General features: G+C 41.4%; 1 protein-coding gene across 1 annotated transcript; it reads left to right on the top strand.

The window, feature by feature from the left end:
* Positions 1-5861: 5861 nt before the first annotated feature.
* On the top strand, positions 5862-15271 carry prkacbb (protein kinase, cAMP-dependent, catalytic, beta b). Its single transcript, XM_084458448.1, has 10 exons — positions 5862-6112; positions 11014-11075; positions 11192-11320; positions 12371-12469; positions 12577-12659; positions 12833-12959; positions 13048-13143; positions 13301-13423; positions 13543-13707; positions 13820-15271. The coding sequence occupies exons 1-10, from the start codon at positions 6067-6069 to the stop codon at positions 13943-13945; spliced, it is 1056 nt and encodes a 351-aa protein (XP_084314574.1). The 5' UTR covers positions 5862-6066; the 3' UTR covers positions 13946-15271.
* Positions 15272-15476: the final 205 nt, after the last annotated feature.

Here is a 15476-nt window from a genome sequence, read left to right as displayed (position 1 = left end):
TGCCTGGTGATGCCATCGTGAATGTTATCTACTCGAAACTTCACCATGTCCAGCCTACAGTAAAAACATTACAACTGTCCAGACCGGAAGATTATGCGATGCGTCATCGCGCTTCCGCTCTAAACCAGCGAAACAACTGCGAACGAGACTAGGCCCCAGACTAACGCGAGGCTACAATGTGAATCAATCAATCAATGTCAATTCCTTAAAGGGGAACAGAAATAGCCAACTAAGAACTGATCACGTGTTGTTCCTCATATTTAAAGAGAACTAGTAAATTCATTACTCCCCAAAAAACAGATAAAAACCCAAAATAAATCACATTTCCAACATTGATATTTACGTTTCTAGCTGTCTAGTGCCGCCATCTTTAAATTCCACGTCACACTACGTCACTGGTATGGTGAAACCGGCGGCGCGTTTAAAGCAAACAAGAATATAACTAGCTAGCTAGTTGTAAAGTAGCCTAAAAATGAGCGATTCAGACGACCAGGAGAGAGAAATCGTGGTGCCTTTAAACCCCATAGCGTATGCGTATGAGCCTGTGCGAGAAACACCAATCGTGCAGTTTGCAGAGGAAGAAGCTGAGGAACAAGTGGTGGTTGTTCGGGGTCAGGAGCGGGTCGGCCGCAACGACTGGTGCAGCTGTGGGGGTTGCATCCCAATGCCGACCGCGGTGGAGTGTATTTGCTGCCAGGAGGCAAACTTGGACGATTTTGTGGTTGAAGGCCAGTGCATTACCTTGAAGAGGACTTTCCAGATGTTATGTGGGGAGAGAGATGTACTGGAGGTGGCTATGCTGTCCCTGAAGGACATCAGGGCTGAGACGCTGGAGCGTCCCATAAATAGCAGGTAAGGTTAATGGATTATGGAAGGTAGCTAACGTTAGCCAGCCCAGGTAGCCACGTTGTGTCAGAAACGCACGCTAATCATCATTATAATCGAGACACCCTAGGTGTGCAGGAGCCCCCCTGTTTTATCACGAATATAGTGGATGATTCGTGCTCTTTCAGACTGTAGAAGTTATGTTAGCTAACTTGCAGTAAGTAGGCTAATTCTTCTGAATGTTTCTGACGTTCACAACTCTACTGTAGGCTGCCGTAACGTTAGATTACACGAGTTAATTTAGCGGTGTCAAAGCTGGGCTATAACTCAAGGAAAGTTAACAGACCGACCGTCTTTCATCTGTTTGTAGTCTGTTGTATTTTGTTATTTGCATAGTTTTTGGCCATTCATTTAGGCTATTATTACCTAGGCGACTAAGCCTTGTTGTAGCCTATCATTACTGTAGGCTAGTTTTTTTATTTTTAATTCTGGACATCAATGCAAATGCATGAGGCAATTCTCAATGTTCATTCGAGTTTAAATAAAGGTAGCCCAAATAACATTTTGCATACTTTTTTCAGACTCTTCAGGTTGACAGCCTACAGACAGTTCACTCTTTGGACGAGAGGGCATTTGGGGAAAAGATACCGGATTCCAATCCCATCCTGCGCTGTGGCTTTCATCAGGAATTTGTTCCCCTCTCCTGAATACCATGGATTTGAATATGCTTGTGATGAATTTGAAATATAATATGCCATTGCCAACAGTGTCATTGTCTGTTTCAATTCATTTTTTGTCTTTATCTGCTCGTATCCCTGGCTCTCGTCTGGCTCTCGTCTGCCATGTCGATTGCTGTAGTATATGCTTAGGCTATGCTTTGTTTAGAATATGCTAATAATAATAATAATAATAATACGCCTTACACATACATATGATTATGGAAGTATGAATGAGTATGAGTGAATTTTGTACTAGAGTCGTCATGTAGCCTGCTTATATTATCACACTATTTATGATACCTTGCAAATTGAAAACCGGTATGAAAGTAATTTAAAGTAATGCAATTATGTTCCAATACTCAAATAGCCTACCCCAACGTTTTCAGAAAACTGAGTTTGTGTTCCACCTCTAAAAAATATCTCAATTAGCCTACACAGAAGCGCTGCGCAGTCACCCACCCCATCTGCGTGCGTGAGTGTGATACAGTTGGAAAGCGACAGTTGAAAGTGAAGTTTCCTGTTGTGTCCGATGAAACAAATCATTCGACTTGATCGGCGAGATACCATCCAACGTGGTCCGGTGTCGACACGATACAGCATAGCCTATATCAAGTACTATGTAGCCTAGCCTACATCCTCATCTCCTGGTGGTCCCCCCACTCTTAATCCTACCTCCTGTATGAGTTACAGTACCTAAGTATCCTTGATTATGTGTAAATATGTGTAAATTCATAATGTATATCGTTTGTATAATCATGCCTTTACTGTGAGATGTCTGTCTGTTGATTGTGTTGTTCATAATGTGCAGGGCCAATGCATTGCAATTAAATTCAGTAAATCTCCAGACTTACATTTGGTCCTCCCTGGTGAGAAAAGGTAGGATTGATATTTATGGAATTAAATAGAATATTTTAAAGAAATTTCGAATTATTCATAATGTTGTTTTATGATTACTGTATTGTAAGTGTACCCACATTTTATCTTGGAACAGCCCAATGCATTAGACTAGGTAAACTGGTTTAATGTTTGAGATTACACCTGGATAAATTAACGATGCCAGTGGTGTATTGGGTGTATTCCATTGCTTGGAAATATGAGTGACTCATACTTGACACCTGAAACCTTTACGTCCCAGGGGTAAAAAAATCTTGGAAAAAACATGTCAATGTTGTAGTTTTTAAAAACGTACATTTTGTCGTAGTTTGGGGGGGCGGGGGTTATTACTATGTAAGTAGGCTATACATGATTCAACATATTTATTTTTTCGCTGGAAAAAGCCAGGCCAGCCCTAAACGCACGCGCCCTGTCTACGTGTCTGCAGTTTCTGCAAACCGTGTGGGATTAACCATTGTTTGTTTTTTTTACTATGGGAATAACTCGGACTCGGTAATCTCGGATAAAAGTATAGAAGCAAATCCCCCAAAATATTACTCTCACACTTTGGATTAATTTATTCGAAATTAAGGTAAGACCATATGTTTGCTATCTAGAGCTCTACCTTGTTCCAGAAAATGTGTGATAAACTGTTGTGCCTCGTGTGGCATGGCGTTGTTGTGAAGAAGCCTAATTGTGGTAGTTATTAACGATTAGCCTTGGTGTCCAAGTTATAGCCTAACGTTATGGGTAGCCTAGTTGATCGATTCGGCTTCCATCCATGAAATGTAGGCCACATAAGACCATTATTGAAACTTGTAAAGTGGGGGCCACTAGATAGCCTAATCACTGACTGGCTTGTTAATTAGGGTTATCTAGAGACTGGACCAAAATACCAAGAGAAAGAACGTATTTCGAGTTTAATTGCTATGCAGGCTGGAAACGGTGTGCGTGTCTGGCTGTGTGTGCATTTGCGATGTTGAAACTGGACTGGTAGCCTAACGTTAGATCTCGGCAGCCTGGCTACTTGAAAAGTAGATCTTGGTTCAAAAAAGTTTGAGGCTTGATTAGCTTGTGACTCGTAGGCCCTATTCAGTTTATTTCAGCAAGCTGCAACTGCTAAACCTACCAGTCTGTCCTCTGCCTGACTTGCGCGTTTGAGCGCTCTTTCTCTGCGGCTCACGCAGGACTGGCCCTGGCTCTGGGTTGGTCTGTCTGTTGTCCCTACGCTGTAGCCCGAAAAATCAAAAATAGTTGGCGTTACCTCTGGCTTCAGTCGTCTGGTTCTTATTTTCTCAATTTTCCCCGTCTTGTCGAATTGGTAGCTCTCCACATAGTCCGTTGGCAAGAAATGATCGCTGCAGACCCTGAATTCCGGCGCAGTTGGCGGGCTAGCTCGTTTCAGAGCTGCTAGCCAGCATTGCAGGACAGCTTTCCTTTTCAAAGGCAATCGGTGGTAGTGTGTCTCCAGACCGGCTGATGTAGTTCTGTAGAACTCGTTACTACAGCCTGGAGCAATACAATAAACTCCCCCGTAGATCTTTTAGCAGAAGTCGAAGCCATGTCAGTGTGTACAGTAGCTAGCATTACAGTAGGCTAGTGTACAGGAGCTAGCTATAACCATACCAGTGACGTCACGTTCAAAAGGGCTGCGCCCTAGTAACAAAACAACAAACTCGTATCACAGTTTTCTCATTTATAGCTAATTTGGCAGTTTTGAGTATTGGACCATGTATATGACTAATAAAACATCTGTTATGTCGCCTTCACTTCCTATATCATTTCCACTCCTCTTTAATTTAGCATAGCTCAAACCAACCCAGTTTAACATTTACCAAACCTAATTTAATAGACTAAATTGTCAATTACTGATACTGATTATCAGAACTAGTTGGTTACTCATTGTTGTCACTGCAAAATGTGCCTATAGGGTTCGGGAAAATGTAGTCCCAGACATGTTTCTACACAGGTGTATCTATTTGTCTGATGGATACACCTGTGTAGACACAAGATGGCCGGTCTGGGACTACATTTTCCCAAACCCTATATGAGTGGCCGTCGGGGGGACCTTTTCCAAGTGTAGTGCTTTGAGGTGCTGCCTCTCTTGATGGTAGGCCAAGCCGACGAAATACTTTAAATTAAACAATCATCTGAAGTGCCGGCTAGCTCACCAGCCAGTTTAGGTTAGCGACAATGAAGTTGGAGTATGCAAATGGATTCATGGACGGTAAGTGTGAACCAACCTAAGTAAATGTTAACATGTTGATGTCTTCACTAGAAAGTGACAAAATAGTAGGCTACTTTACCTGTCAGCTGGGAAACAGCCAGGCGAGGTAGTTAACCTGCGTTGTAATGACTATATGAATAAATAGAGTGCCTATAAGCGGAAGCAGGAAGAGAAACCCCCATGGGACCTTAAATCTGAAAAGAAAACAAAAAAGAATGGTAGTGTGAACGGAAATAAATCATTTCTGATCCTATTTGAATTGTGCCATGAGGATCACGCGTTTGTCAATTTGAAACATACATTTTACTTGTATGCAAGTTAGTGCTGGCTAATAGCTAGCTGACAACGCTCACCAAAACCAAAGGTAAGTAAGTAAAGTACCCAGATAAGCGGATCTGGGCCATATACAGGCCAGATCTGGCCCTTGTGGCTTAACCATGTATGGCCAGAATTATTACACATCCGCTTGCTATCTGGGTAAAGTCGACCCCAAATGCCAACTCTTACTGTACAGAACTGACTTAAGCACTCAACATGGTCAGACGAAATAGTCTCATGAGACCTCTTCCTGATCATTTTAAAACTAGTTATGGAATAATTGCTTTAGCCTACAGTTTTACGACAAACTCTGACATTCTTGACTTGCAAAATTCTGTTTTAAGTTGACAAACATCATGTTAAGCTACGTTAACGTTATCTTCTAAATCGTGGCATGACGTTAATTAATTCAAACCTTTATTTAAGCTCAAGAGACGCAACGTTAGCTAGCTATACATCAATGGGCTTAATTGTGGCCAGCTGGTTCTAGGCTCAAAATTAGCCGGCGTTATTGCGATTCAGGATTGCTCTCATTTGCTCACGTACTAGCACTAACGTTATACATTGATTATCGTTGTGTCTGGCATCTTTTCTTATTTCATGGACGGTTCATTTCATGAACACGAAGTTGTTGGCCATGTATTGCATACAAACATTCAGCAATGCTATCTGTTCAAACGTTTCGTATATAACATATCATTTCCCATATTTCGGTTGCGATTGGGAACTAACGTTACAGCTATCTCAGAGGTTAGAGGGTGAATCTTGACGCGTGTGCACCGTGCACGTAGAACGCGGAAGTAGATCAACTTCGACATCTCGAAACCAAATATCTTGACCAACCAAAGCATCCAACAGGGAACGCTACTGGGAGAAGTGACCGCTAGCTGGATGTCAGAGATATTCGGAGCGGAAAACATCGTTAGAAAACAGGTCGAAAGGAGCTTTGGACAATATATATTTACAGTTGTCTGTATCTTTCGATTTCTATTCATACTAGTGACTTGCACTAAAAATTGTATACGAAAAATCGGGGACCTCTCTCTCAATAGCTGTAGCTACCGCCATCTCCCTTAGTCCGTGCGTTCCCGTGTCTTCCCTACGATGGGAAACGCTGCCACCGCCAAGAAAGGCAACGAGCTAGAGAGCGGTGAGTTATGTGTATGATATATGTAAACAAGCTGCACAGAATCATACTTAAAACTGCTTTTAGACAAGTAGTCCCTTGGTAATGAGATTGGAGATGGCGCACACGCTTATTTATTTTATAAATAAACATTTGGCTAGCTATCTACTTGAACCCCCCCCTATATCTATCGTGGTGGTAGCATAGCTAGGCAAGTGATCAATCAAATGTGTTATTAAATTGTTGCTAGTTAGCCAGGTACTGTTTTAACAAAGGTCTTTGTGTGAGCCAACTGGCTACACAGAAGTAAGTGAGCGAATGTCATCCCGTTAGCTTCTCTGATTCAATGTTGTCATTGGCAACCCTCTTAGCTAGGGGGGGAGGGTTGGCTAAGCTAGCTAGCACTAGCTAGCTACAGGTACATTCACTGATACCAACTACGTATATGATATTGCTTTATAACATAAACTAGTTAACGTTATACGTGAGACACTTTTTTGTTTCACTGAATTTTAAGACACTCTATGGCTAGGGCTAGCTAGCTTCCTGGCTTACGGTAGCTTGGGGGATTAGCTCGGCAAAGGGCCTAGCTAGCGTCCCAGGATAGCCAGCTTTAGCTGCTCTCTTGTAGTGGTAACATTCGCTGACTTTTAGCTAGCCTTAAATCAAGTTAGCCGGGTCATTGGCTTGAGCAATTATACCGGAGACTGCCCCAAACCAGTAGTCCACTGTTCGTCGCAGTCAGCGCTAAATTAATTACTATCGCCTGGTTGGTGGCTTCATCACTACATGGTAATTCTGGGGATGAAGGCCTGGGTATTATTGTATCAGTTGCATGCAGCTGTTGGGTATCAGAGCTTGAAGGCACAAGTAGTAGACCAGCAGCAACAAGGGATGCAAATGCAAACTTTATTTTAGTACTGTAATAAACTGACCATATGAACGGTTGTGGCAAACGGTCATGGTTTATTCTAACTTTTTAGAGTACAGTTTGTTCTTTTTTCTCGATTAGCTGTATAAACACAGCTTTTCTTCTGAGTGCACCAGTGTGACCAAATATGGTGAAGATATGACATGCCCTCTTCCCATTCATAAAACCAGGCCTTTACTACAACCTGCCCAAGTGATTTATCTCACACGTCTTTTATGTTTAGAGTTCTTGTCTAATCGTAGTGCAGTGGAGGTCCACACACACACACTCTCACACAGTTTGTCATTGACTGGAACGGCTTGTCATCAGACCTTCGTCAGAGGATAAGGGGAATTACAAGCTTTGAAAGGTTTGACGTAGCCACCCCTGGGCCAGCATTCATTTGCCATGGTACACTTTGACATATGCTACTGATAACCAATGTCCATTAGCTTGATTTGATTTGAAATAGTATGTTTCTCTTCAAGGTACAGTGAGGTTTGTGTTGGTTTGTGTTCAGATTAAAATGGGACAACTAAAGGTGACTACATTTAATTTAGTGTTTTCCAGTGCTGGATGCACACATTTAATTGTTCTGCTAACCTGTGTTTTCTTGAAAATAGTTGGTGTCACATGTTAATAGTTTATGGCTAGTAACAATGTATCTACTATCTTGGCTGTTAAAGTGGTGTAGTTCCTTTTTTATTATGCTGTGAATCTATTTGCATGCCAGATTTGAGACAAACCAAATGAACCTCTTAGTTAAGTTCCTAGATGCATGCTGGCATAGTTGATCAGATCAGCAGAGCTATCACCCTGCCATAAGTGCAGCCAAGCTGTAGCTGGGTGTTAAACCTGTCTAAGCTGACACACTGCCCTGAGCTGCAGATTTACCTGAAGAGGCGACCTGGTTCCCTATAATAGCTGTGTGTGTGTGTCCGTGACTCCTCATCCCACTTTGACACTGTTTAACCTGGTCAGACATACCTGGTTAGGTGGTGTTCAGAATAGACAGAATATATATGATACTTCCTCTGCTTGAAATATAAAGAGAGGACTAATGTAGCAGTTAGTCTGACGTATTGTAGTTTAGGTTTTTGTCATGTTTTCTGGACTTCTATTCTGCACAATAAGGGCCTGTTATTGAAATGCTCTATGCTCTTTGTCTTTTTCCTGTTTTACAGAATTCTCCCAAATGTTTTACAGGGTACATTCTAATTACATCCCAGTATTTTTTTGCCCCATTGTGTCACATTGGAACACAGAAGAATGGCACCCTGTCACTGCGCCCGTCCGTCTTGACTGTTGCTCTCGTCACTACATTATGTGTGTTGGATCTGATGTACTTACATGAAATCTACCTTTCTCTCCCTCTGTCTTTTCTTCTTCCTCATCATCCCATCCATGTGGGTGATTGTTCCTGAAAATCCTTGGTGATCTATAGAGACTTTTGGTATGCTCATATTTTCCACTAGATGCCCAAAATGACAGAACACTAAACTTGGCTCTATTTGAAACTTAGAAATAAGCCTGGCTGACTTGCCGTGATTCAATACCGAATGCCTTGCCAAGATTCACATAAAACAAGTCAATAATCTAATTTATGTTGTCATCCACACTGTCATTTTGGACATCTGCTGTCTGTGTTTTCCATGCAATGCTGGTTTGGTCGTTGAATAATTCTGATGATACTGTCTGTGTGTGTTGCATAGCCTTCTCTGAAACAGTATTACTGCAAAGGCAGTGATGCACAACAGCCCTGCATGCCCTGGGAGTCCACCCTCTCCTTTCCTAAGCAAACCTGTTAACCTACTCTAGATTTGTTAAAATGCAATCAGTAATTTTATTTTACCATTGTGTATATTAAGGTTAATTGTGCCTGCCCATATAGTGTTTACCTCACGTAGCACAAGCCTTCACTTCCTGTCCATGTCGTGTATAATTATACAATGACTGACCTAAGGTGTTGAACCAATACGGAAGAATAATAGTTGAGTAAGCATGTAACGGTATCAAAAACACACGGTAAGGTAATATCACGTCACATATCAAGGTCCACGGTACGGTATATCATGGTATTAAACACAGTAAGATCAAGAAGATTTGTACTTTGGAAAAAACACCATAGCATTTATTAAACATTTCTGACGTGTACAGTTTTTTTTCTTTTAATTTAAAGTGCTTCTGCTTTCCTTACAATCACGGATCAACTGATCCGTTGCACCACTATTCAGTAGTGATGGAGGAGGTCTGTGGGTATAGATGGTGTGTTGAGCAGTGATAGAGGAGGTCTGTGGGTATAGATGGTGTGTTGAGCAGTGATGGAGGAGGTCTGTGGGTATAGATGGTGTGTTGAGCAGTGATAGAGGAGGTCTGTGGGTATAGATGGTGTGTTGAGCAGTGATGGAGGAGGTCTGTGGGTATAGATGGTGTGTTGAGCAGTGATGGAGGAGGTCTGTGGGTAGGTATAGATGGTATGTTGAGCAGTGATAGAGGTCTGTGGGTATAGATGGTGTGTTGAGCAGTGATGGAGGAGGTCTGTGGGTAGGTATAGATGGTATGTTGAGCAGTGATAGAGGAGGCCTGTGGGTATAGATGGTGTCTTGAGCAGTGAGAAGAGGGGGAAAGAGGCTGAGCAGAGAGCCCAGGTCTGATCTCTGATGCTGCGCTTCTACGGCAGGGGACTGGATGAAAGACGTGACGGGTCTAAAAAAAAAATATATATATATATTTATTTTTTTTAAACGACAGAAGAGGAAGAGAAAGAAGAGATGAGGGAGAGAATGGAAAGAAACGATGGGAGGACAAGAGGGGGAGGGGGTGCAGATCTAGGCTAGGTCCGCGGATAGGTTTCTAAAAAAAAAAAAAAAAAAAGGATGTAGGCGACGTGGTCACGTAGGGCGCATGTTCAATCCACACTAGTCATGGCTAGCGGAGGAGCTGAAGAACTTGAAAAACCTCCTGCTCAACAACCGCTCATCACCACGGCATTAAAGCAGCCCTTGGCTAAAGAATCCGACCGGGCTAAAGCAGAACTACAGTTCTGTGCACATAAATACAGGACAAATTTCGTCTTGTTTTGATTCTGTATTGAAAGTGCATTTTCTTTCAATATGGGACAATTCTGTATCGACTTGCCTACTGTACCATTGCAAACGCTTCTAGATTAGAGCCTTAAACGAAGCTAACTCGCCCACTGAATTGCATAACGTTAGTAAACAAACTACACGTAAGGTTTAGGTACGTTTTTTTAAAATATTTTTTAACCCCATCAGTTATCAATTTGTATCGCAAGTGCACATGTAGGCCAAATGCATGATCATCATTACTGGAAAATAAAGATCCAGTCATCAAAATAATCACATCTGACTAGCTCAGATTTTTTGCTTTTAAAAATTTATATAGTGCAAAAAAGAAGTACTTGAGCGCTCAAATTACATGTCCCTACCAAAGCTCAAATCAAAAATATGCCCTAGAGTCCAGCTATTCACAACACAGGCAGAAATTATGGAATAACAGGCCACCGGTAGGGATGTCATTTAAGTAGGACACTGGCTCAGTGAAACTAATGGTTTTAATTAGTTTTGACAATGTGAATAAAGTTACTGATTGCAGCTTTAAAGAAAGGAAAGGAAGCATGATATAGTGCTCTTGGCATCACTTCTTACAAGTCTGTCTCGTCTTAGTGGTCGTTGTTGTTGTTGTGGTGTTGTGTGCTTGTTTTGAAGCTGTAGAAACAGGAAAATGTTTTGTTTTTTTCTGTAGCCTGCCCATAACATGGATATCAAATGCTGATGGGAGTTTCATTAATCTCTACTTGTCTTTGTCTTCAATGATTTCAATAGATCATTTTTCCCCACACTCAAATCACCCTTTCCTGAAGAAAAGTGTTCATTCAAGTCTTCCTTTGGGTCTTTATTGCCGCTTCATCCAAATCAAATCTCAGTGTAGAATTTGACTTGGATTGATGGGCTTAATCCTTGAATGCTCACTACAGTTGTCTTATATCTTGCAGTGAAAGAGTTTCTAGCCAAGGCCAAAGAAGACTTCCTACGAAAATGGGAGTGTCCACCACAGGTGAAATGTTAATTTTTTTCCTGTGTAACTCGGAAGAAGGCAGCGGACGTGAGTTTCAAGTGAAAGTGTATTGGGGCTGTAAAGTTATCCATGTGGTTACTGTATTTCTATCACAGAGCACAACAGACCTAGATGACTTCGACAGGATAAAGACCTTGGGCACAGGCTCATTCGGAAGAGTCATGCTGGTGAAACATAAAGGAACAGAGCAGTTCTACGCCATGAAAATACTGGACAAGCAAAAGGTCAGTGGGTGACAAGCAGACATAACTTCTAATCTCTAAGAATTCTAACATTGTTCCCCTTAGTTATTTTTTTTAGATGCAAATATATATTATTCTGGCTTTTTCAACATATTTATTTGTCTTTGGCATGTGGGGCCATGGTATAAGCGGGATAATCAACTCGGATATATACTCCCGCTGCGCGTCGGGTGGTTCTTTGCCTCCACGTCGTGCCTTAAAACCGTTTAACGCACACCTACTTGTTGATTATCCCTTACTTATAAGATGGTCCTCCCAGAATGTATATTGGATTTGGAAATTAATTTGTATATTGCTATAAAAGTGGATGATGGCCTTTTCTGTTATGGGTTATGTAACTTAAGATATTATCACCTTTATTTAAACTCGAGGATCAACTGAGGATCAACTGAGGTATGAGCCTCATTTACAGTGATGTCGAGTAAATACAAAGTATGCCCTGCACCAAATAAATGATAGAAGACGAGCATAATCCTACAGTACATTTGTAGAAAAATAAAATTACAAACAAGATTCACATAAAACAAGTACATACAGAATTAAAGTGATCATAAAGTAGTGATTTAAAATGACTTGAGGGGAACGAAAGAATCAAGTTGAAAAGTAGATTGAAGTGAGTTCCAGGCCTCAGGAGCATGAAATGAAAATGCAGTTTTACCTAGTTCGGAACTCTTGGGATGTCTAATAAGAGTTGATCACAGGAGTGAGTGTAATGTGAGCCGGAGGTCTGGACAATCATTGAGATAATGTAAGATGGGAGTTTACCTAAAAGGGCCTTGTAGATAAAAATGTACAAATGCTTGTCGTGTCTCTGGGTATATAGGTGATATAGGTATGGTTTTGCTATTTGGATAGAGCAGATTTCGTTTTCCTGGCATGGTCCATCATTGACATACTGACCTTGTTATTAATAGTCAATACACAGGAATACTGTCTTTTCATTACTGAAATGGGATTCAAACCCCAAAAGCTGTGCTGTTCTCGGACTGTCATGTCATTATTGCAGCTGACAACTGATATTTTGTCCATCAGGTGGTGAAACTCAAGCAAATAGAACACACACTGAACGAGAAGAGAATATTGCAGGCAGTGTCTTTCCCCTTCCTCGTCAGACTAGAGTATGCCTTCAAGGTACAGTCCTTTTCTCTGTCTTGTTTTAATCTGGTCATTGACATTCTCTTTCTTCAGCCATCAGCTCCTCAGTAACAGTGGAATGGCCTGTTTATCTGTTCTACCAGGACAACTCCAATTTGTACATGGTGATGGAGTATGTTCCAGGTGGAGAGATGTTCTCACATCTAAGACGAATTGGAAGGTTCAGGTGAGCGTTGTTCTCTGCCCTCCAAAGAAAGGACATCCATTAGCGTTACAAATCGTCCCTGGTATGATGAGCAAGAAGGTGACTTCTCACTCCAGGCAATTTGTAAATACTCTTTGTTCTATTTTATGTTAAGGGATTTACCTCAATAACAAAATGCTCTTATTCCTCCACAGTGAACCGCATGCACGGTTTTATGCAGCCCAGATAGTCTTGACATTTGAGTACCTCCATTCACTAGACCTTATCTACAGAGATCTGAAGCCTGAGAACCTTCTGATCGATCAGCATGGCTACATCCAGGTATGCGCCGTCGAGCAGAGGACAGCACGCACGGTCGTTGGTTATGATGTGTTCCTCTGACGCGAGCGCATGTGCTCTTGGCCCTCAGGTGACAGACTTTGGTTTTGCCAAGCGAGTAAAAGGGAGGACTTGGACGTTGTGTGGGACACCAGAGTACCTGGCGCCAGAGATCATCCTCAGCAAAGTAAGCGTCTCCTGTTGGATGTGAGGATAGAAGGCTTAGAATTATGATGTGATGATGAAGGAAGACCATCTGAAGGGACAAATTAAAATAGATCATTAACACTTATTGTTTGATTGTGCTGATGTCCTTTTGTGAATTGTTGTCATTGTTTGAATAGGGCTACAACAAAGCTGTGGACTGGTGGGCCCTTGGGGTCCTCATCTATGAGATGGCTGCTGGCTACCCTCCATTTTTTGCAGACCAGCCCATCCAGATCTATGAGAAGATTGTGTCTGGAAAGGTAGGGGGAATTCTATTCCTCTTGAATTTGCATTGGTGAAATTAAGTTGCAACCAGTACAACAGAAAAATGGCCTGTAGTACCTTTCTCACCTGCGTTTTCTTCAATTGTTCCCTGCAGGTACGATTCCCCTCCCACTTCAGCTCTGACTTAAAAGACCTGCTGAGGAATCTGCTGCAAGTGGACTTGACCAAACGCTATGGCAACCTGAAGAACGGCGTCAATGACATCAAGGGCCACAAGTGGTTCGCTACAACAGACTGGATCGCCATCTACGAGAGGAAGGTATGTGGCAAGTATTCTGTTAATGCTCTTTATAGCACGATTCTCCTTCTGTATTGATTCTACTGCTGTCCTCCAGCCCTCTTCAGTACCTGTTGGTGTTCTGTGTTTGCAGGTGGAAGCCCCATTCATACCAAAGTGCAGAGGCCCTGGGGACACAAGCAACTTTGACGACTACGAGGAAGAGGAGATCCGGGTTTCCGTAACGGAAAAGTGTGCAAAGGAGTTTTCAGAGTTTTAGGACACGAGAACACGGATATATCAGGGCTAAAACACATACGAAATAAGGGGATCTTTGCACTCTTCTAAAGACTTGGGATTGGAGCAGAGACCATAATTGTTCAAAACTATTACGTAGTCCCTTCATTCCACAAGGCTGAATGAGGTCGCCATGATCCTTGGGTGCCGATAACACCTCACTGTTACACACACCTGCATATTTAAAGCAGACACATCATGTTTTCTTTTCTTTTCTTTTCTTTTTTACCTTCCCACTCTGTTTTTGAACTTTGAAGCAGTTGTAGTCTTGGATGTTGTGCTTCCCTTTACAATGTGATAACAATTTAGGAGGAAATACTGAAGCAAACTTTTTTGAGACAAAGGCCAATGTTCACGCAAAAGTCCACGCAGTGTCACTTCAAACCGATTTGTCTGAGGCAGAATCACACATGGTTTTTGTGGATTTTAGGGTATTGCCTCAAGTTGTCGACAGTGTATATCTTTGGTCTGTTACAAGTCTGTGATGCTTTTGACATCTTGGACTAGGCTTTCAGAAATAGTATTTGTCCTATGTGCATACGTTTGTCGCTTTTGTAATACATTTGAACACCTTGAGTGTTAAAAGCATGACCAAAATAGAAGCAATTGGGTGACAGATTCAGAGAAGTCCACTTTGATTCCTTTCTTTGCCTTTGCCTTACAGCACTGATTCCACTGACCCTACAAAGCTATCATTCATTCTCACATTGGTATTCTGGCTCTGTCACAGTAAGCAGTTACAGAGAATGGCAAACCTAATTACCAATAGTTGAAAAATGCAAAATGTTTTCTGTTTTTTTTTTCTTCTTAGGGGTCAATGTTTTGTTGAATCTGTAAAACTATGTATCTTACTCCATGACAAGTTCAGATCCATGAATTAAAAGGACCCTTCTGTAAATGAATTGGAGATGTCTCCAATATGGGGGGAAAAGTGAAGGGAAGTCCCTTTCAGGATTTTTTGTGTACTCTGTCATTGATCAGTTCAGTGTGTATAGTGTTGTGGCTCGAGCCTCAACTTGGTTAGTAAAAGTACACACTTCCTAATATATTAATGATATTCAGTCTTTTTGCAAACTTTTTGAAGGATTGCAAAGAAACTATTTTCCATGTTTCCCTGTTGATGTTCTTGAACTCCCATATTTGTCTCATTCTTGTGAAAGAATGCAGAGTTGAAACTTGATTTCAAGGTACAGTTTTTCCTCACATACACTGGCTAATAAACAAGACTGCTCCTTTGTATCACATATACATAATCCAGTCATTGTTCAGCTCATTACATTATACGTATATACATTGTTTCATATATATGTTTTTATTTATACACATTAGAGATGCTAATAAATTTTATTTTTAAAGTGTCAACTGTTGTATGTCTCATTTTAATCTCTGATGAAGCGTGTTTCACATACTATCACAGTTCATTGTCATAAAATATGTTTCACACTTGTATCAATTTTATTTATCCCTGAAGGGATTTTTTTAGGTATTCTTTTGAAGATGTCCTTTTTGGAGAT

This window comes from Borostomias antarcticus (assembly GCF_949987555.1).
Source record: "Borostomias antarcticus genome assembly, chromosome: 24".
Lineage (NCBI taxonomy): Eukaryota > Metazoa > Chordata > Actinopteri > Stomiiformes > Stomiidae > Borostomias > Borostomias antarcticus.
This window is presented reverse-complemented; position numbering and strand designations above follow the sequence as displayed.